Source organism: Mytilus edulis, chromosome 4, assembly GCF_963676685.1.
Source record: "Mytilus edulis chromosome 4, xbMytEdul2.2, whole genome shotgun sequence".
In the NCBI taxonomy this organism is placed as follows: domain Eukaryota; kingdom Metazoa; phylum Mollusca; class Bivalvia; order Mytilida; family Mytilidae; genus Mytilus; species Mytilus edulis.
In genome coordinates this window covers 17,118,310-17,139,814 of record NC_092347.1, presented here as the reverse complement: position 1 = coordinate 17,139,814, position 21,505 = coordinate 17,118,310, and the positions used below count along the sequence as shown (strand labels likewise).

General features: G+C 32.2%; 2 protein-coding genes across 3 annotated transcripts in view; one reads left to right on the top strand and one right to left on the bottom strand.

Moving 5' to 3' along the window:
- LOC139521744 (coiled-coil domain-containing protein 172-like) overlaps positions 1-21,505 on the bottom strand; it is a 388,671-nt gene that overhangs the window by 305,778 nt on the left and 61,388 nt on the right. The window lies entirely within an intron of this gene.
- LOC139521732 (protein mono-ADP-ribosyltransferase PARP14-like) overlaps positions 1-21,505 on the top strand; it is a 36,814-nt gene that overhangs the window by 1,344 nt on the left and 13,965 nt on the right. For both annotated transcript variants that reach the window (XM_071315295.1, XM_071315296.1), the window contains exons 2-18: positions 1,626-2,550; positions 3,686-4,341; positions 5,547-5,587; positions 6,521-6,689; positions 10,336-10,557; positions 11,892-13,502; positions 14,077-14,171; positions 14,515-14,736; positions 15,119-15,322; positions 15,652-15,706; positions 16,531-16,622; positions 17,038-17,289; positions 17,928-18,149; positions 19,808-19,946; positions 20,253-20,360; positions 20,683-20,751; positions 21,160-21,339. In XM_071315295.1, the coding sequence (XP_071171396.1) occupies positions 1,658-2,550; positions 3,686-4,341; positions 5,547-5,587; positions 6,521-6,689; positions 10,336-10,557; positions 11,892-13,502; positions 14,077-14,171; positions 14,515-14,736; positions 15,119-15,322; positions 15,652-15,706; positions 16,531-16,622; positions 17,038-17,289; positions 17,928-18,149; positions 19,808-19,946; positions 20,253-20,360; positions 20,683-20,751; positions 21,160-21,339 (5,230 nt within the window). In that variant the 5' untranslated portion in view covers positions 1,626-1,657. The remainder of the gene's footprint in view (positions 1-1,625; positions 2,551-3,685; positions 4,342-5,546; positions 5,588-6,520; positions 6,690-10,335; positions 10,558-11,891; positions 13,503-14,076; positions 14,172-14,514; positions 14,737-15,118; positions 15,323-15,651; positions 15,707-16,530; positions 16,623-17,037; positions 17,290-17,927; positions 18,150-19,807; positions 19,947-20,252; positions 20,361-20,682; positions 20,752-21,159; positions 21,340-21,505) is intronic.

The window sequence follows — 21,505 nt, the reverse complement described above, 5'->3', positions numbered from 1 at the left end:
TCTGAAAACTGAATAGTTTTATCATGACAAGTTACAGATCACGATCAAATTTTTGTTTCGGTCTGATAATTTTGTGCTAAGTTAAATTGACAAATTGAAAGAGTTGGTATTTCTTTGTTTCATAAAAAAAGAATGACCAACATAGATACAGTATCGTCTCTTAGGGAGGGATAAATTCTACTTTGTAAAGGATCACTCTGATTCAAACAGAAAATTCTCTGAAACTGACATTATCAAGATGCTTGATTTTTTTATTGACAACATATTTGTTACGTTTCCATGGACATGTTTTTCAATAGACTGTCGGCATTCCAATGGGAACCAATTGTGCCCCTCTTCTTGCCAACTTGTTTCTTTATTATTATGAGACTGACTTCATACAGGAACTTCTTAGGAAGAAAGATAAGAAGTTTGCAATATCCTTTAACTCCACTTTCCGCTATATAGATGACATTCTTTCATTAAATAATTCAAAATTTGGTGACTATGTTGAACTCATCTATCCCATCGAACTAGAGTTAAAGGATACAACAGATACAGGTAAGTCAGCCTCATATCTAGACTTACATCTAGAAATTGACAATGAGGGTTGGTTGAAAACAAAACATTACTACAAAAGAGATTATTTCAGTTTTCCAATTGTGAACATTCCATTTCGAAGTAGCAACATTCCAGCAGCACCTGCATATGGGGTATATATCTCCCAATTGATACGATATTTCCATGCTTGCATTTCCTATCATGATTTTCTTGATAGAGGGTTGCTGCTCACAAGGAAGCTATTAATCCAAGAGTTCCAAATGGTGAAGTTGAAATCATCCCTTCCTAAATTTTACGAATGCCATCAAGAGTTGGTTGACCGTTATGGAATAATCGTTTCACAAATGATATCATATATATGTTCCTTACGTCGTAACTACAATCCCCTTCCCTTACATGAATGTGACCTACCAAATTAGACTTTTTACCAGATTTGTTATAACATAAGCAACACGAAGGGTGCCACATGTGGAGATCTGCTTACCCTTCTGGAGCACCTGAGATCACCCCTAGTTTTTGGTGGGGTTTGTCACAACATGTTGCTTATTCTTTAGTTTTCTATGTTGTGTCATGTGTTCTATTGTTTTCTGCTTGTCTTCTTTCATTTTTAGTCAGGCGGTGTCAGTTTATTTTCGATTTATGAGTTTGACCGTCCCTTTGGTATCTTTCGTCCCTCTTTTATGGTCCTTGGATGTGAAAAAGTCACTCATAAAATCAGATTTCCACACTGTTTTTAATCATGCTTGAAGAAAGTGACTTGATATTTTCTTTTGATTTACACCATGACATGTATATAACAAGTTAGCATTTTCTTCCAGTACAGGCGCGGATCCAGAGGGGGTGTTCCAGGGGTTGGAACCCCCCCTTTTTTTGGGACGATCAATGCATTTGAATGGGGACATGTAATTGGAACCCCCCCTTTGTCCTGGGTTAGGAACCCCCCTTTTTAAAATGGCTGGATCCGCCCCTGCAGTATAATGAATTTTTATCCAGTAGAGGATTATGTATTGCCATGCAATACTCTCAGAATGCTTGTTCTAGTCTGACTTTGGCATTTATCATTATTTGTTTTTACTGCATTTCAGATCAGTGAGCAGGCAAAGAGATTTACCAGTCTATGCTCACTGAAATAATGAGTAGTGAATCTGATGAAGGGGAGATTAAGGAAGACAGAAGTGACAGCTCTGGAAGTGATGAAAACGATGGCACTCCTGATCAATGGAGTGTACCTCCTATGTCTCAATCAATGCTGAACAAGTTCTCTAAGTTTCCAGATAATTCTACTAAATCTAAGCAGTTAAATAATTCAAAAGTAAACACAGAATTCGTAAGCTCGTTAAGTAGAGTACACTCTATTCCACCCCCTGTGCCCCCCAAAACTTTTAAACAGAAAAGAGATTCTTTTGAGAAACCAATGGAAATTGAAGAGAAAAGTAACCCAGAGGAAGAGGATCAGAACCAGCCATTTGAAGAGGGAAACAGTAATGATAAAAAGATGTCTATAAAAGACAGGGCCAGAATGTTTGACCAGCCACAGGTATCAGATATATCCCAATCAATGGAACAAATTTCACCAGGTCCTAATCCATTTGAAGCACTCAAAAGACCTGCAGAATGTTCTCCTGACACAGAAGATCCATCTACAAAGAGGCTAGGTATAGTCACAGAAACAAATGTTGACACTGGTCGGGTTGAAACTACATCTGACATAGAAGAACCAATGCAAGAAGTTGAGATTCACAGTCAAAGCCATGGTGAGGGTACAGATCTAAGCAGCAATGAACCCTCAAACTTGCCAACAGATTCAGAACCAGTCAGAACTGGGATGCCTAATCCTGAACAGGGTGGATCATCACCAAGGCAACACCAGGGACAACAGGGACACCCTGGACCAGGTAGATCATCACCATGGCAACATCAGGGTCATCCTGAAACAGATAGGTCATCCCCATGGCCTCAGCAGCTCCATTCCAATTCACAGTACCCTGGACCTAGATCAGCTCATGGGTGGTAGGTATTTGTTCTAAAGAAAGAATCTTTGTATTTCTTTCTGAATATCTTTCTATCAAAATAACTTTTACTTTTCAGTTAAAGAAAAATCTAGCATTTTAGACATACTTTATCATGTAACTTGAATAACTGTAAAAATGCATAAAATAATTCCTTGGTAAGTAAAGGAACTGTTATCTTGTATATCACTGTAGACACATCAGGTTACTTACTGGTAATCATAGATTTGACTGAGTAATACATGCATACTAATTTCAACAACTGATAATTTCAACTTTAATAGAATAAAAAAAGACAGTCTCTGCTAACAGCAATAAATAATAAAAAAAAAGTTGAATGAATTTGGAAGTAAAACTGAAATGAAGAAAATTGTATTAATTGTTATATTCTTTCCTAAATTTGCCTAAATTTTAGAGCAATAGTACCTTACATTTTACAGGTCTTATTATGACTACTTTAGCTATGGAACATAAGTTTCTTTTCTAGACATACCTTGCATTATAAAATATGCTGCAAAAGTAAAATAATATATAGACTGATAAACCATAAAATTAGTTACCATGAGTTGATAGAAATGCTTATGTCTTAATTAAATTGTCTACTGTTTTATATGTCAAAACTGGTTTTTCATGCCAACCAGTTTCCATGGTATATGAACATTTTTATGCCCCACCTACAATAGTAGAGGGGCATTATGTTTTTTGGTCTGTGCGTCCGTTCGTCCGTTCGTCCGTCTGTCCGTCCGTTCGTCCGTCCATCCGTTCGTTCGTCCGTCTGTCCCGCTTCAGGTTAAAGTTTTTGGTCAAGGTAGTTTTTGATGAAGTTGAAGTCCAATCGACTTCAAACTTAGTATACATGTTCCCTATGATATGATCTTTTTAATTTTAATGCCAAATTAGAGGGTTTACCCCAATTTCACGGTCCACTGAACATAGAAAATGATAGTGCGAGTGGGGCATTCGTGTACTGGGGACACATTCTTGTTTATAAAGTGTTCTCATATTTTTCGTTGAAACTATAATACATTAGTGTTGTTTAGTTACTTACTTCAGACGTGTATATATGCTATAAAGTTTGAACACAGGAAAAAACTTAAGATTAAATTTACATCTTTATTTTGGCTTGTTATTTACAGGCCTGGAACACCACCACCGCATGAACAGTTGAGATATGACCACCCTCATCAAAATCCAGGTACACCACAAACATCAGCACCGTTGAGATACCCACATCATCCTCAAAACCAAGGAACACCACCTCGATCAGGACAGGTGAGGTATGGCTACCCTCATCAAGGAACACCACCTTTATCAGGCCAGGTGAGGTATGGCCAACCTAATCAATATCCAGAAATGGGATATGGACATCCTCCTCAACATGCTCCTCCATATGGTACACCACCTCACCAGAAGGGATTCCAACAGCATGGTTATCCTCCAAATCAAATGCAATACCTTCCACAAGAGGGTCATGGTGGAGGTACCCCTTATTTTGATCCAAATTATCCACATGGACCCCCTCCTGGTCATTTTAAAGGACATGGTCAACACGGAAGTACCCCTAATCAGCCTTCAGGACCTAACAAGAAACACCCTCATACATCACCTAGGGGAAATGAGCATACACCACCAAAAAGTAAAATATATTCAAAACAAACTCCAACAGGAATGGGTGAAACTCCCAAGCCAGGACCAAGACCTTCAACTGATACTACACCTAGTAAAACAGATAATATATCAGGAGGAGCAAAACCAAAACCAAACAATGGAAAAGGTACAGAGAGAAATGAAGGTACCACAAACTATTACATCTTTTAGAAATATTTTGTTATCATAAATATTTCAGTGTTAAAAACCTTGTAAATAGTTTGCAAGAAATCAGTATTTGTATTTATTTCTTGAATTATAAAAAGAATATGTGGTTAAGATTGTCCATGAGACAAGAAACCATCAAGGCTCAAATGATGTAGATGCAAGTAACTATAGTTGCTTTTTTATGGGCTTCAAGTTTCTCCCAAATAGCCTCAATGTATCATCTCGTCATTAATGTATACTGGTAGGTATGAACCAAAGCTTTATCAAAGAAGATTTTGTCCTGCAAGATTTCTTATTCAAAGATATTATTGAGAGTAAATTATCTTAATGGTTAAAGTCATATGAAACAAGTGACTGGTGAAAAATAATGTTTATCCAATTCTTGAACCAATGCATGTATATATCTTAAACTTATAGTCTTCTTTGCACAATTTTATCATTTTTTACGCAAAAATATCGTATAATCTTCAATTTTATTCTCTCTCTGTCTGTTATGATTTAACAAATATGGCAGCTCTTTTACCGTGTTTTGAAGCCAAAGTTTACCGATTGTCAACTTATAGTAAACAATCAACAAATAAGCATGGATATTGAGCACGTGTATAACATTTACAATCAGGTAATAGTTTATTTTAATGACAGATCCCCCTGTATTGCAAATACCAGAGTTTTATGAGGAGTGTCATGCTAAGGTCACTTGCATATACGGAAAATATGTCGGCAAATTGTTTCCTGGAAGCAAGCAATTAAAATAAAGTAAACTTCATCTAAATATGGACATATGAAGAATTTATTTCAGAAAAAAGTATATGTACATACGTTTTATAATGAAAACTATCCATTTAGATATAAAAAACATATGCATCATTTTTTTTAATTTGAGGTTTCATACTGTCAATGTTTATTTGTTCCACCTAACAGCAGTTCCAATGGAAATATACACATAAAGTATTAAAAAAAATATATTGTTTTCGTATCTGATAAAAGAGTTATCTCCTTTCTAGTGTCAATCTAGACTGATTGATAGCCATTAAAAGTGTACCCAGTAATTGTATCTCAAGTTTGCTTAGAAAAAAATAAAAATTTAAATATTTTTACTTTACCTTATCATTATGATGAATGATTATTCACTTCTAGACTAGATAACCAATTTGAACAATTTTTATTTTTTTATTTATTTAGACCCTAAAGTTGAAACAAAAAGGCCAGGTTCATCTAAAAAGGTAAGAAATGTGTCTTTGATATAAGAAAATGAACATAGAAGTTATTGAAAACAGTATCAAGGACACTTTTGTCACCAGTTGGAACTATACACCAGCTTTTTATGCCCCTGTTGACCCTTGTCTCTCTGTACATATGTCCGTGGGTCCCATAATTGGTGTCTGTTCTCAATTTGCCTCAACCAAATGTTATAAAACTTATAAAAAATGCTTATTACCACATAACACAGATCAAGTTTTAATTTTGGTAGCATCACTTTTTTCCATTCTAGAGTTATGCCCCTTTACAAATAGAAAATGGCTGAATTTTTTCTAACGTTAGTTATCTTAAACCAAATGTTATGAAACTTAAAGGAAATATTTAGTACCACAAAACACAGACCAAGTTTGAATTTGGGTAGTGTCACTTTTACCATTCTACAGTTAGTTATGCCCCTTTACAAATAAAAAAATGCTGAATTTTCTTTGCATTTTTTAACTTTAGTTATCTTAAACCAAATGTTATGAAACTTATACACAATACTTATTTAAACAAAACACAGAATTTTGGGTAGTGTCACTTTTTCTGTTGTTTCAATATATGTTATCATAATGTTTACATTTTGAATCTAACCCATTAGCCCCCAATCCCGCCTGTAGGCGTGATGGCGAAGAAACACAGTGTTGTCAATGTTCACCTCTCAAGGTTGTTTTAAAATCAGAAAATTGACAGAAAATTACCATTTTAAGTGGGGGTGGGTTCAAACCCACGAGAAAGCATTCCAATTTTATAAACTGACTCTGACATTGTTTTGTCTTCTTCCTCTTTTTGATTGGTTATATAAGTCTCATTTCAAATTAATTTTGCTTTATAAATGTAATCAGTTTAACACATTTGAGAAGACTGTATTTAATATTTAAGAATTTGTTTTTTATTTGTATATTAATTCACAACAGACACCAGAGAAAATGTACCTTTGTGTTTCTGGTATTGACAAACAACAAACTAATGAAACCTTTTTCAACTACATGGAGGCAAGGTCTAAAGGGGATGTTATTCGTAACGAGTCATTGAGGACAGTGGATGACCCAGAGCATGCAGTTGTAGTGTTTATGGACAAAATAGGTAAAGAACTTTTTCAGCTCAATGAACATAAGATTTTACACAAATATATTAAGAATATACACTGATCATAGATACCAGGCTTTAAACATTGTATACCAAAGTAGCCAAACCCCTATTTCTTTAACAAAAGTCTCATCAGTGGTACTTGAATTATAAAAGCTAAAAAGGTCAAATGAAGTATAAATTTGAAGGGCAAGGAGTAACCAAAATTCAGAAAGGTTTTGCCATATATAGTAGAGGTAATCTATTCCTGGGGTAGAAATCCATAGTATTTTGAAAAATACAGAGTTTTGAAAATAGTTACTGGTAATACATAATTATGACCATATCAAGGATAATTCATGACAGCCCAGATATGTTTCACTACTCGGCTTGTGATATCACTGGAGAGGAAACCTTCATCAGTAGTGGCATCAACCTGGTGGTTGTAAATAAACTCATCATAGATAACACAGTTATTCTTCAGGATACAATTAAGAATGCTATAAATGGACATTCATACAACTATGTAGTCCAGTCAAACTAAGTTAGAGCCTCAAACTAATTGCAACAGAAAATGTTTTAGTTATAATCTATAGCATTAAGCCCCAAATATACACAGAAAAAAACTCCCATAAATTTTAACTTGAGGAAAACTCAAATTTTGCATTTTTAATTTCGTATGGAAATTAACATTGGAAAAGGAGATAACTCTGTAAAAACAAGTCTTTTTTTTGTCAGTTTTTGGTTGATTTTCATAAAATTCATTAAAATTCATTTAAAATATGAAACTTTGATGGGGTTATAAGTTCTAATTTGACTATATCATTTAATCTCTTCTCATGAAAATAATAATATTTGGTATTGTTTATATCCGTAAATTATATTTGTTAAGCATCTACCTTGTCTAAAGAAACTTGTAACCACAAAAATAAGAATAAATGCTTGATTAGTTTTTATTCAATTTGAGATTCTTTACCTTGACATGCTGAAAAATGTAATAAATGGTCAACTAATGAATTATGAAATCTGGGTTGTAGCTTGATATAAGGTATGAAAACACCATTTGAGTTGTTTGTTATACTCTAAAATTCGGCTAAAATAATCAAGAATCAATGCATTCTGTTGAATAGAAGTGGTAATATCATAATTTTGTATCCTTTTTTATACGCCTGTTAAATTTTTGACGAGACGTATTATGGTATACAAATGTGCTGCGGTTGTCTTTCAGTCTGTCTGTCCAGCGTCCACATGTTACACCGTAACTTGAGAACCGCTCATCCAAATTTCATGAAACTTAAGATAGTTGTTTCTTATGATGGTCAAACGATCTGTATATTTTTTGGTTAAAATAGGATTTAAACTTTTTGAGTTACGGGACTTTATAACTAAAACAGGGGTGTGTATTTTTCACATGTCGCACTGTATCTATAAAATGAATTCTGATTATTGCTTTAAACTTCACACAGTTTTTAATTATATTAATCCAAAGATCTGCTTGGTGATGATTCAAAATTTTATTTTAGAGTTATTGAGTTTATGGTAAAAAAAAAAGGGGGGGGGGGGGGGTCACATGTCACGCCATGTCTCATTAACGATTTAAGATTATAAAGATCTGTATACTTTTTGGTGATGATTCAAAATTTTAATTTGGAGTTATTGAGTTTTTTGTAAAAAAGAGTTTTTTTTCACATGTTGCATCGTATCTTAAAAACCATTTATGACTATTGCTTAAAACTTTATACACATTTTAGCTTAGTAATATCAATCTAAAGATCTGTATATTTTTTGACGATGATACAAAATTTCATTTTAGAGTTATTGAGTTTTTTGTAAAAAATAGATTTTTTTTTCACATTTTGCGCCGTATCTCAGAAACTATTTATGATTATTGCGTAAAATTTCTCACACAAGACGAAGGGTGTATCATGCGCTCATGGTGCAGCTGTTTATTATAGATATTTCTGCCTTTTTCGCAGAGTTATCTCCCCTATCAATGCAAATCTCTATAGGAATTTTAAAATCATGATTTTTTAGTTTTTCTCAAGTAATATTTCATGGGACTTTTTTCTGTTTAAATTTTGATTATATAATATAATGCTAAAGATTAAAACTTGAAAATCTTCTGTTGCAATTACTTCAAGGTTAGGGCCAAATGTATGCTAGATTAACTTGGCTAATGACTGATCAATATTTCATTAGCTTTGTCAAAATTAATTCTTGGGTTTGATAAGTTTACCATGCTAACACAAGAACATAATGAAACATGTAATACTTGTTTTAGTAAAGAGAGTTCATAGAGTTTGTTTCAAGTTTTAAAAAATTACTTTGATAAAAATTATTTCCATAAAACATGAATCTCTTTATTAACACTAGCCACAAACTCCTTATTTGATCCCGCAATCAACCTCTTAACAGATACATATGGACATTTACAGATAAACTAAGTATTAGCCCAACAATGTTAGATCTGTTTATTTATGGAAGCAAATTTTTTGTTCTACCCTGGTTGGGATTCGACCTCATGCTCCTGAGATATTTTGGCACCAAATCACATTGCACTATGCCCAACACTTTACCACCTTGGCTCTACAAATATAAAGCTTTCGTCAGTTTTTATCTAGCATCGTAACACAATGCATGATATAAAAGGCATGAAGATGGATTTTTTACATATCAGCTGAATTATCTAGTGCAGAGGATTTTTTTTTTTTTTTTTATTCAGCAACAATATATCACATGCTGTTAACAGATTTCATCACTGGTGCAGAGGATCTTACAAATTAATGTAGGATGCAGTCGTAGAAATAATTGTATTATAAGTAAATCTGAACCAGTGACAACTCTACAACAGATTATATCCATCAGATCACAAGTGAAAGTGATACAAGGCTAAAACACATTCTATATATAAAATTAGTCTAAATATCAGACCAACAATGTTAGATCTGTATATTTTTGGAAGCAAATGTTTTGTTCTTCCCTGACAGTCTCCTCCGCTTTTGTTGCCAGATTAACATATTTATTTGTAGTCACTATGAAACAGAAAAAAATAGCTTGATGAACCTTGCTTTTCTTTGTATTTCTTGAGTTCACTGATAAAAAATTGATATTTTTATATAATGTGGGAATACTGTGTATGCAACTGGTATATTCAGTATCATGAGTATAAATCATGTTAATGGAAGTCTGTGAATAAATTCATTCTAACAAAACCAAATAAAAAAATAAGAGGGCTTTTATTTACTTTAGGGGACCCAACCAATACACAAGATTCCAATTTTGATTTTATGATTGAACTGAAGTGGTTGACTTTGTGTAATTTGTTATAGGACATAAAAACTGAAAGACTTTTGATTTGTGACATAATTTTTTTTACCTGAAACAGCACAAATTGGATGATCATATCTAGAGAGGTTCATTAAATTAACACTAACCCTTAAACTGACCCTTTTCCCTATCTAACCCTTACACTAGTGCTATTGCTAAATTCTTACCCTTACCTTAAACAAACATTAACCTGATTAAAACCTAAACTAAATCCTGACCATAACATACTGGGTCTCCTTAAAGTAAATGAAGGCCTCAAGTTATATATAAGCTATTATAAATGTATTTTTAGTTGCATATATGTATATGTATTTAACATTTTTTTAATATATTTTAGATATTAAAAAACTTAAAGTCGATTGTAGAAGAAGGGCCCTTGGTAATTCCTCTTTAGAATTTGAAGAAATAGATCCTCCAAGGAATATTATTGCTAGTTCAGTGAATAAACTGACAGTCAGTGACTTCAAAGATTATCTCACAAAGAAAATGAAACAAGAAGTAGTTAGAGTACACACTACAGATGATGAATCAATTACAGCAAAGTTCAAAAATATGTCAGGTATAACTTGGGTAAAGGATGTTATCCAAAAACTTGTGTTTGTTGATTTGGTAATATGCCAATAATATATTTTTATGATGCTTTTATTGTAATTGTTGGTTATAAAGAGAGGAGTGATACATTAGAGGTCATATACCAACAATCTTCATTTTCTCATTAATGCTTTAAATTCAAAAGTTATAATTATATGACATGCAAGTGGGAGCATCACACCATTCCCCATTTATTGTTTTAATATAAAAAAAAAACTCCAGTCGTATATTGGTATCACGTCGTCGTCCGAGTCGTCTGAAGACATTTGGATTTCAGACAAAAACTTTAGTAGAATTAAATAGAATTATATAAAATTTAAACACAGGGTTAATGACCACAAAAGGAAGGTTGAGATTGATTTTTGGGGTTATGGTCCCAACAGTTTAGGAAAGAGGGACCAAAAAGGGCCCAAATAAGCTTTGTTCTAGTTTCCAGACAATAACTTGTATTGTAATGGTGTATGGATCTCAGAAATTATACTATAAGTTTCAAAACCACAAAAGGGTGGTACCAATTGGCTTGGGGGTGGGGGGATATGGCTCCAACTGTCTATGAATTAGGGGCAAAAAAGGGGGTTAATTGACAATTATTTAAGAACAAAACATAATTTAAAAGCAGTAAAAGGGAGATAGTTCAAACAAAACATTTTGAACTACCTCCCGGGGGGCTGAGGACAATTTGTTCTCAAGATTTCAGAAATTAAAAAGAAAAAGGGGGAAGGGGTCAATTGACAACAGCATAGTGTATTGCTCAAAAGAAAAAAATGAATATAAATTCAAATCACATATAACCAATTCAAGTTCTTTGACTACAGATATTCTGTGTCAGAAACCTATAATGTATCAAATATTTATTACAATCCAAATTCATATCTATATCAAGCTTAAATATTGTGTTCATTTTTGCCCCAACTGTTCAGGGTTGGACCTCTGTCGTTTACAGCTTGGGCTTGGCAAGCTATTTATTTAATTTGGGTTTCGAAATTTTTGTTCTCAGGCATACCTATAATGACAGTCAATCTAGAAACCAGTCATGAAAATCTGTATCATATAATGGATTGTGTTGATTATTTACTGTGAATTAATTTTTTTTCGTGGGTATCAATTTTCGTGGATTGAGAAAAACTTGCATGTTCACAGATATTTGATAACACAAGACTATTGTTATTCTTTGAACATTTAATTTCAAGGTTCACCTGTATCCACGAAATTGACGAAAATTTTTATCCAACGAATGATAATGAATACTCAAAATATTTGCTTAAAGTTTCATACAAAGACCTTTGGATTATATTTTTCTAGGAGTGACAGAAATACTAAAAGACACCAACATAAAGATTAATGGTTCTAAAGTTGTTATATCTGTTATGTACTATTGTGATCATGGAACATTCTGGGAACATAGCCTACACAGAGTTGCCATTCCTGGTCCATTCAAACCTTCAGTCTCAGACATTCATATAAGATCATTTATTATTGACATCACATCTGTATGTAATGAGCAATTGGAACAACACCATGCCTGTCTGACCTTCAAGGATGAGCTACATATTGAGTGTACAATAGACCCTAAAGATAGAATGGCAAGACAGAAAGTAAAAGATTGGAAAAACAATGTACAGAAAGCTTGGGAGGAATTTGTCAACAACAGCGTGAAAAAGAGAGAACTGCAGATCACCAGTGACACGAAAGATTCACTTCTGGAGCACATCAACAAGACCAAAGATCAACACAAATCTGAAGAGTTAAAAGTTATCTCCCCTGATGAGACAGGCAGTATGAAGTTTGTATTTGTTGGCAGGTCTAAAATTGTGGAGAATTATGTTGAACTGATTTCTGCTAAGAAATTAGAAATAGAGGTAGAGTTGAATAGAAAGAAGAAGATTAGAACAGGTTTGATGAAACTTAAACCAATAGAAATAGCCTTAATGACCAAAGAAGACAAGTTTGGAGAAGTAAAAAATATCGCTCAAGATTTCAGTTGTGAACCTAACACAGAGACTGGAACCATAACATTTACTGGTGTGGAAGAAGATATTTCCAAAGCAAAAGTAATGATATTTGAAATTAAAAACAATTACCATTCCTGGAGAATAGATAGTCTTTCAGGTCACATGTGTCAGCTCCTGAGAAAGAAACCTGTTTCTGACATTGTTAATGAAAGTTTTAATGATGACGACATTATCATAGTTTGGGATATTTCTGATGACTATGTGACTGTTTGTACGTCTCAGGACAATCGTCGGCACATTGAAAAGGTATTTACAGATACTATCCGAGAGGATGAGATTAAATTAGACAAGGCAAGTCAAGATGTGCTGATGTTGGATGAATGGGCAGAGAAAAAAACAAGTATCAATAATATTCATAGAGATACTGCTAACATAGATGATTCTTACAATGATCGCATTGTTGTCACTGCAACAAGTGATGTGTTTGATGGGATTATGAAGGAGTTGGATATATTTATCACAAATAACTCAATAAAAGAGGATGAAATCACTATCAGAGAAGAAGAGAAATTTAAATTCTTTAAGAACCATTGTAAAGATTGGGTAAAAGAATTGGAGGTTAAATACAGTGATCAAAAACTTGACATACATTTTGGTAGACAATCTGTCAAAATAAGTGGAACTCCTAAAGTTATAGATATCGTTGATGATGAGATACAGAATCATTTGAAGAAAATAAAAGAAGACATTTGTGTAATATCAGAACCTGGAGTAGATTCCCTTGTAAGTGGTCAAGCTAAGAGTGATGCCTTAGTTAGTCCAGTTGAAGAAGACACAAAAACTGTTATTACTGTAGATCCAAATTCTGTAAATAAACAGGGCTTCCGAAGAAATACTGGAAATAAAAAAACAGACGAGGAATATGCATCGGAACAGGCCTCTAAAAATTACAAAAAAAGAGGTAATCTTTATATAGAAATGAATAATTAAGAATTTTTTTTTACAGTAGAATTACAACAAACAGCAAATTTAAATATATGTCATGTATGAAGCTGAATTTGATAATAAAAATGTACTTAATATGTCCCAATATGATAATTATTAGTTGGAATTTCAATATTAACCAAGAGTATATATATATATTGTTTTTAAAAATTAAGATTTGAATCAATAATACCCGGTAATATTTTTTTACTACCGGGTAATTGTTTTTTTTAAAATAAGAATATATGGTATGATTGCTAATGAGACAACTCTCCATCAAAGACCAAATGATGTTGAAGTTAGCAATATATAGGTCCTTGTACAGCCTTTAACAAGGATCAAAACAAACTCAAAATAGTAAGCTATAAAAGCCCCTGAAATGACAAATGTTAAATAATTCAAATGAGAGATAATTATCTGGTTTAAAATTAGCATGCCTATTTTCTACTTAGCATGCTTAAGTCACCATCAGTAAAAAGAAGATTTTTTTGGTAAAATATTCTGTCACAATGTCTTAAAATTTATCAATTCATAATCTTTATTTTTTTAAGGGAAAGGTTATAAACCACCAAATGCCGGTCCTGTTGTTTGTAAAAATGGAACTAAAGTTATTCTTGTAAAAAAAGAGGACCTTGGAAAACAAAAGGTTTGTATTCTATACATACAGATATTGTGCTCAAGGTGCGTGTCTGTATTAAGCACCATCAATAACACATAGGATAACTATATCAGAATAAGAAGATGTGGTATGATTGCCAAGAGACGAATCTTCACAAGAAACAATATGACGTAGATATTAACAACTAAATCATAATTAATGTATTTTGAAAAAAAAACATTATTTGAAAACCATGGAAACAGTGAAATGAAAATTATTCAGCATAAAAGTGATTTCAAATTTTGAATGTGACAGGAAATCAAAAGTTCTGTTTTAGTGTCATACTATAGCTTTGCATTGCTTATATTTCCCATTTATACTTACCATATAGGCTGATGTTATCATTTGCTCAACAAATGGTCAGTTAGATTTATCTGGTCCCGCTGGCAAGAGTATGGTGAATGCAGCTGGGCCAGAAATTCTGGCTGAAATTAAACTGAAATACAGTGATGGGATAGAACATGGTGAAATAGCTGCAGTGAGTGGATACAAAATGAACTGTAAAGAAGTTTATCTAGCTGCCCTTCCTGGATGGTCATATGGTGGAGAGAAGGTATAATTTGTTTAATGCTATTAGTTTATTTAAGGAATGACTGTGATATTTTTTCTGTCCATTCAGTATAACATAAAAATATGGTGCACACTGATTTTCTGGATTTATGAATAAAATATATTTTTGCAATTATTATATATACTCAAAAAAACATTTTTTTATATGTATGGTACAAATCTAAATGTCCTTATCTACTAAAAATGCAAATTTATCAGTTTTAGATTAGTACTGTGTGTTTCCTGAATCAAGATTATAATACTTATCTATGTCAAATTGAAATGCTGTGTTTAGGTAATTCTGTGCCAGCCATAGCCAAGCCCGTAATAGTTTTGAAGAAACAAAAAAAATAATTTTTAGTTATAAATGTTATTTTTTCTTTCAGATTATTGACAAATGTGTGACGACATGCTTAAAACAAGCATCTAAGTACAAATCGATTGTTTTCCCAGCATTGGGAACAGGTAACCTAAGGTATCCCAGAGAACTTGTAGCAGAGACCATGTATAAATGTGTCAGTCAGTTTGATCAGAGCAATACATCACTGAAGGAAGTGAAATTCCTGTGTTATGATGATGATACTATCAGGGTAAATTATTTGCTTAAAAATTTCTGTTATACTGATTTTCTTTCTACTCATTTATGATGAACTTGAAAGTTTTAATCATCACCATTGTCCCATACTAGCTATACATAAAGTTGATTTCTTTGATTCGTGGTTTTTACATCATACCTCTTTGTTTAAATATCATGATACTTTAAATAAGTAATCAAAATACCAACATAATGCAGAAACGTACAGTCAGTAAGCCTTTTATATTTTAGTTCTGTATGTTTGTGAGGTAACACAATGTCTACAAATTTTTCTATGGTTCTTTAAAGATAATCATTTCCTCATTAGTTTGTCTTGTTTTTCAGGCTTTTGAACAAGAGGAACTAAGACAGGTGAATCCAGGCTTTCAACCACATCGAGGTAAGTTACAGCCAGTCAATTCTTATTAAGGTTTTAAGTGTTAACTCACATAGTGCCATTAGATTCTCTTTAATATATGTCCTAATCATACCACATGTAAAAGAGTACAGAGTGTTTACTAGGAATCACTGAGCCAAAATTTTTCAATCATTTCCCAGGTCATTATATAATACAGGAGTTTGAAAGATAACCTGTTCTCACCAGTATTCTGGTCTAGTCTGAATTTGATGTTTGAAATTCAAAATTTTCCTTAAAATAATATAGATTCTGACATTCTGCACTTGTGGGATTTAAATAATTCTCTTATGTGTTTATATAAACTGTATCTTTAAAAAATGTCATAATTTATAAAAGGAACATGCAAAATTAGTTCTGAAATTAAAGTTGGGCAGAAATAAATAAATACCATTAGAAATGAAATTGAGAATGAAAATGGGAAATTTGTTAAAGAGACAACAACCCAACCAAAGAGCAGACAACAGCTGAAGGCCACGAACAGGTTTTCAATGCAGCAAGAAAATCCGCCACCCTGAGGCTACATTGATGAACAATTTTGAGGTCAGCATACAGGACTGATAGCTAGAGAGAAATACCAAGCCCATTTATTGCTGCAGACAACTCCCTAATATAAATTATGGGAGACAACTTTGTTCAAATTATAAAATAGGGGACACAACTCTTGAAATTTAAACTGGGAGACAACTATATGCATATAAGTAGTTGGCAATAATAACATGACTTTCTGAAATGCAAATTTTAATTAATATTACAGAATTCTTATATTATAGGGACAATTAACTAAATTATACTTATTCCTATTTAAGAAGCAGCCAGTGGTCCAGCAAGTGGTCCGAAGTATTACAAAAAACACAATATATCTGTTAAAGTGGTGAAAGGAGATCTTGGCACTCAAAAGGTATATAGCAGAACTTAGATCTTAACGAAAAAAATACTGGAAACTTAAAAATTAGTCACAGATGATAATATTAGGCCACAAGAAACAATTAATCAATTCTTTGGATTTTCTGCACATGTCTTTGACAAATGAAGCTTTTACATACACTAGGAAAATGATTATAAACATGCCACAGTTTAGATGCCGAAATTAAATGTATGTTTTTAAAATTTTAAAATCTGTCAATTTCAATTCCTGCAATTATAAAGTTAAAACTACAATCCCGTTACCTATTCACCTATATTTGTTATAAGCAGTTGAAAATTACAGAATTATGAACGATTGTATGTAAATCAATTCTAAAATGAAGCCAAATAATTTTGATTTAACTTTGTTTTGCTATAGTTAATGCTTATTATGTAATTTCTATTAATAGGTTGATGTTTTGATTTGTGCTGTTCCCAAAGATTTAAATTTAGAAAGTGCTGGTGGGGCTGGTAAATCTTTGATGCTAGGTCTCGGTAACGCTGTACAAAATGATATACTTGGTCAGCATCCAGGTGGGGTCACCAATGGGGGATTTGCTGCAGTGAAATTATCATCTCCTCCTAAGCAATGTAAAAGTGTTTACCTAACTTCCCTGGAGCCTTGGGATAGCCAGAAGAAAGTTCCAAAGGATGAAGATAAAGTGAGTATTCATATAGAACAAAATTGTAACATTTAGCTTATCATAACTTTTACTACTCTTTTGAATGACATGCTCTAAAACTGTCTTAGAATCATCAGTATTAAGTGGTCTCTGTTATGTTAAGTTCTATTTAGGCAAGGGTTTGTATTGATGAAAGGATGATACTAGGTTTTATATAGGTAAGAACATGTTTTAATCAATCAAATATTTAAGCCCAGGTTTAACAAATATTTTTCATTCTCTTTTTTTTTTATTCCCAACAGTAAATAGTTTAGTATTTCTTTTAGTATAGTATTAATAATTGACTTCTCTGAATGGTAACACTTGATTTTGAAATAAATTAATAAAAAAAATGTCTAAAATATTTGTAAACTTATAGGAAATGGTAGTGCGAGTAGGGCATCTGTGTACATGTACTATGGACACATTCTTGTTTATTTTTGTGTTCCAATACTATAAATGTATATGAAAGTAGTATAATTAATGACCAATTAGCCTATAAACAACTTTGTTCTTATAAATACTATTCTGATGGCTATGTAAAACATTTCAGATAAAAACACTGAATATTACACAAATAAAATCACAAGTTGACGACAGTTTGACAGTGTAACCTAAATTCTATCTTGAAATTTTAGCAAATTTGTAAGTTTGTGTACCAGTGCCTTGAGACGGCTGAGAAAAGTGGTTACAAATCTATCGGTATACCAGCAATGGGGACTGGGACAATAGGATATCCACATCAGCTAGTGGCTAAGTACATGTATGACATGGTTGAAAAGTTTGTAACTAAACACAAAAGTAGCAAGCTGACAGATGTAAAGTTAATTGTCCATAGCAAAGATACCAAGTCTATTACGGTAATCATAATCTTATTGTCATTAATGTATCATAAGCTGATGTGTAAGGAACTTAATATACTGTAAATGCAGAAAATATCTGAAAAAAACATTTTTGGATGTATTGTATATATATATATATAAAACACATCTTCTGATTGGCTGTTACATCCAAAAATATTTTTTTTAGTTATTTTCTGCATTTACAGTGACTGTGACATCATCAACTTTTTTCACGATCTACTTGGCTTTAATTTGGAATTGAAAATAAAATTATAAGGAATATATGACTGTAATATTTTGTCTGTCTATTTAAAATGACATAAAAAATATGGTGCACACTTTAAAATAACACACTATATGGGTCATTCAGTGTGCACCATATTTTTTATGTTATTTGTTCATAGATAGAAAAAATATTACAATCATTTCTTAAATAATTTCTGAATTTACAGTATGAAAATGGGAGGACATTTTTTTAAGGAGATACTTTGTTTTCTCTAGTATATATTTTGAGACTTTCATAAACTTGAATCTGAATCTGAAGTTTGCTACAAACAATTTGATCTAAAGGACCCTTAAAATATTTGATCAATAGTCTGTTGTTTGATAGCTAATCTCATGTAATAAGAAATTGCTCCAAACATTTTTTTTAAACAGGCGTCAAGAAATTATATATCATTTACTAATGAGAAAAAGATTAAATAAAAGAAGAACTTGACCGGGTCATCGAACAGATATATTGGTATGAATAATTAAATGAACAGATCAGAGGATCACAAGGAAATTAAATAATGTTCATTTGCCTTACAGTATAATGCTTCACAACAAAAACATGAGCAAAAAACAGAGGCTGCATATTGATTGTTTTTTAAACTGAATAAGATAAATAAAAAATTTTAAATACAATTTTCAATATTAGGAAATCACTTTATGAATAATAAAATTGAGAATGGAAATGGGAAATATATCAAATAGACAACAACCCAACAAAATAGCAGATAACAACATATACCGGTAAATGATTAATTTTTTGGGTGTGTCTCACACAAAGGAGTAAGTTTGGGAAGGGCCATATTTGGCCCCAATTATAAAGTTCATAGTTACAAGCCATTAAAGGTTTTAAGTTGCCTTAAATACATGTGAGAAAGTTAAACAGAACTGTTTTTGTAAAAGTTTAAGTCTAAGACCTTGATTTTTACATCCCAAAAAGGTCAAGATAAGGAATTTTGGTGAAATTTGACAAAATGAGCTGGATTTCAACCAAATTAAGGACCAGGAAACATAGAGCACAGGCGTCGACCAACTTAATATTCAAATAAGACATGTGAAATGTCTTCACAAACATTATTTTAAAAGATCTTTGTTGTCGACGTATGCGCTCTATGTTTCCTGTCCAATAATCTATTGAAATTTACCTATTTTCATTGATTTTTTCGTGAAAAATCAATATGAGTGCAACTTGTGACATCATAATGTAACGTAGAAACATAAAGTTTTCAACAAAATAGCTTTTCTCCTACCTAGTCACTATATTAGCTTTAATTTATTGTGATATTGGTCAATAAATCCGAATTTGAAATTTCGCTAAAAAAAGGGTCATTTTAGGACCTTACTGAACATACTCCTTTCATGTTGATAATCAAATATGTTCAATTGTATGATGAATACGTTACCAGGCATTTTATGATGAAGAAAAGAAAAGGTTACCTGCTCCAGCTCATGTACCACCAGCCCAGGCTCATGGTCACCAAAAGTTTGCTTCTGGTGATAGTTCTGGTAGCACCCAAGTAGTTCCCAAAGTACTCAGTGATACTGGTAAGTTTGGGTTTAGGATATACCAGTATATGAAAATATTTTGATTATCAGGTAAAAACTTTTAAACACAGAATTTAGTGTGACTTTTGTCACATGATTGACATGAATGTAAAACAAATATTCTTCAGTTGAATCTTTTGAAAAAGCTGCCCTCTTGGCTTTCTAAATAATCAGTGTTACTGTGTAAGATGACTTTTACAGTTTCATTTTATATTTGAGTTTTCATATAATCTATAATTCTCCAAATATCGTGATTACTATGATTATTATCACTGCATGTAAAACATTTTTTCTTTTTTTTTTTAGAGTTCCAGGTTGGGAGTGTAAAGTTAACAGTAGAAAAGGGGGATATTTTATCAAAGAAATGTGGTGCCATAGTAAATGGAACTAATCATGATTTTGACCTAACTAAAGGTAAGCTGAAAATCAAAATTGAAAATACTACTCTTTTAAACTGTCAACAAGTCTTATCAAGTACATTTAGATCTAACATGTAGCTTTATAAAGATTCACAACTAATAGAAATTAATCAGTATTTATGTGCTTATTAATCTATGCACATATGGTTTGTGTATAGAAATCTTAAAAGTAAGAAACTGACCCAGGTTACAATATGTTGCATTCTTTGTTCATTTTAATAATTTTCCACCAATTTTGACCTTTATTTAATGCATTTCAAATTGGGGTATGCTTATATAGACTAACTTGATTTAATGATTACCTTTATATGTTACAGGTGCTGTTTCCCAAGCTTTAAGAATGAAATGTGATGCTAAAAAGCTGGATCTTGAGGTGTCTAAGAAAAGTAAGTGTAGAGTGTCTATAAATACACATACAAAATGCAGAGTTAGAAAAAATTGCCAAAAAAGAAGTATACTTAAAGGGAACAATCATCATAATATGTAAATTTGTTAAAAATTTGATTGTTTAGATCTAACATGATTAAATAATTGATTGTTATTGTTGAATTTTTTTTTTAGCTTACTCAACATTTGACTTTCTATAAGGTAAAGTCTAGAAATCATTCTAGTAAAAAAGTACATAGTGGCAAATTGCCATCAATTGTTGAGGAATATCTAAAATTGTGTATTAGTCTTGTATATCCAGCAGTAATGAGTTTGATGTAAGAGGTATATATTATCCTTTACCTGTTAGAAAGCAGGATTTGCAAAAATTATGAAAGAAATGTAAAAAAAGTTTAATTTATTTTTAGAGGATGAAATGAAGCAGTACGGCTATGCAAGAACAAGTGGTTGTGGTTTACATTGTGATCATATCATACATATTTCCTCTCAACATAATCCACATGAATGGAAAAAGATCATTAAAAAAGCTCTGGCAAAAGCTGATAAGAAACAGATTAAAACAATGGCATTCCCTGCTTTAGGAACAGGTAAAATTTCTAATAGTAAAGAATCATGATCCTATTGTCAAGTATATGGTAGAATACTTCCGTTAAGACATACAATAACCACTGAAATCATACAATAACAAATCAGGTATGCAACCATGTGCTTGTCAACATATGTTGTTGAACATATATATATACAAACACATGT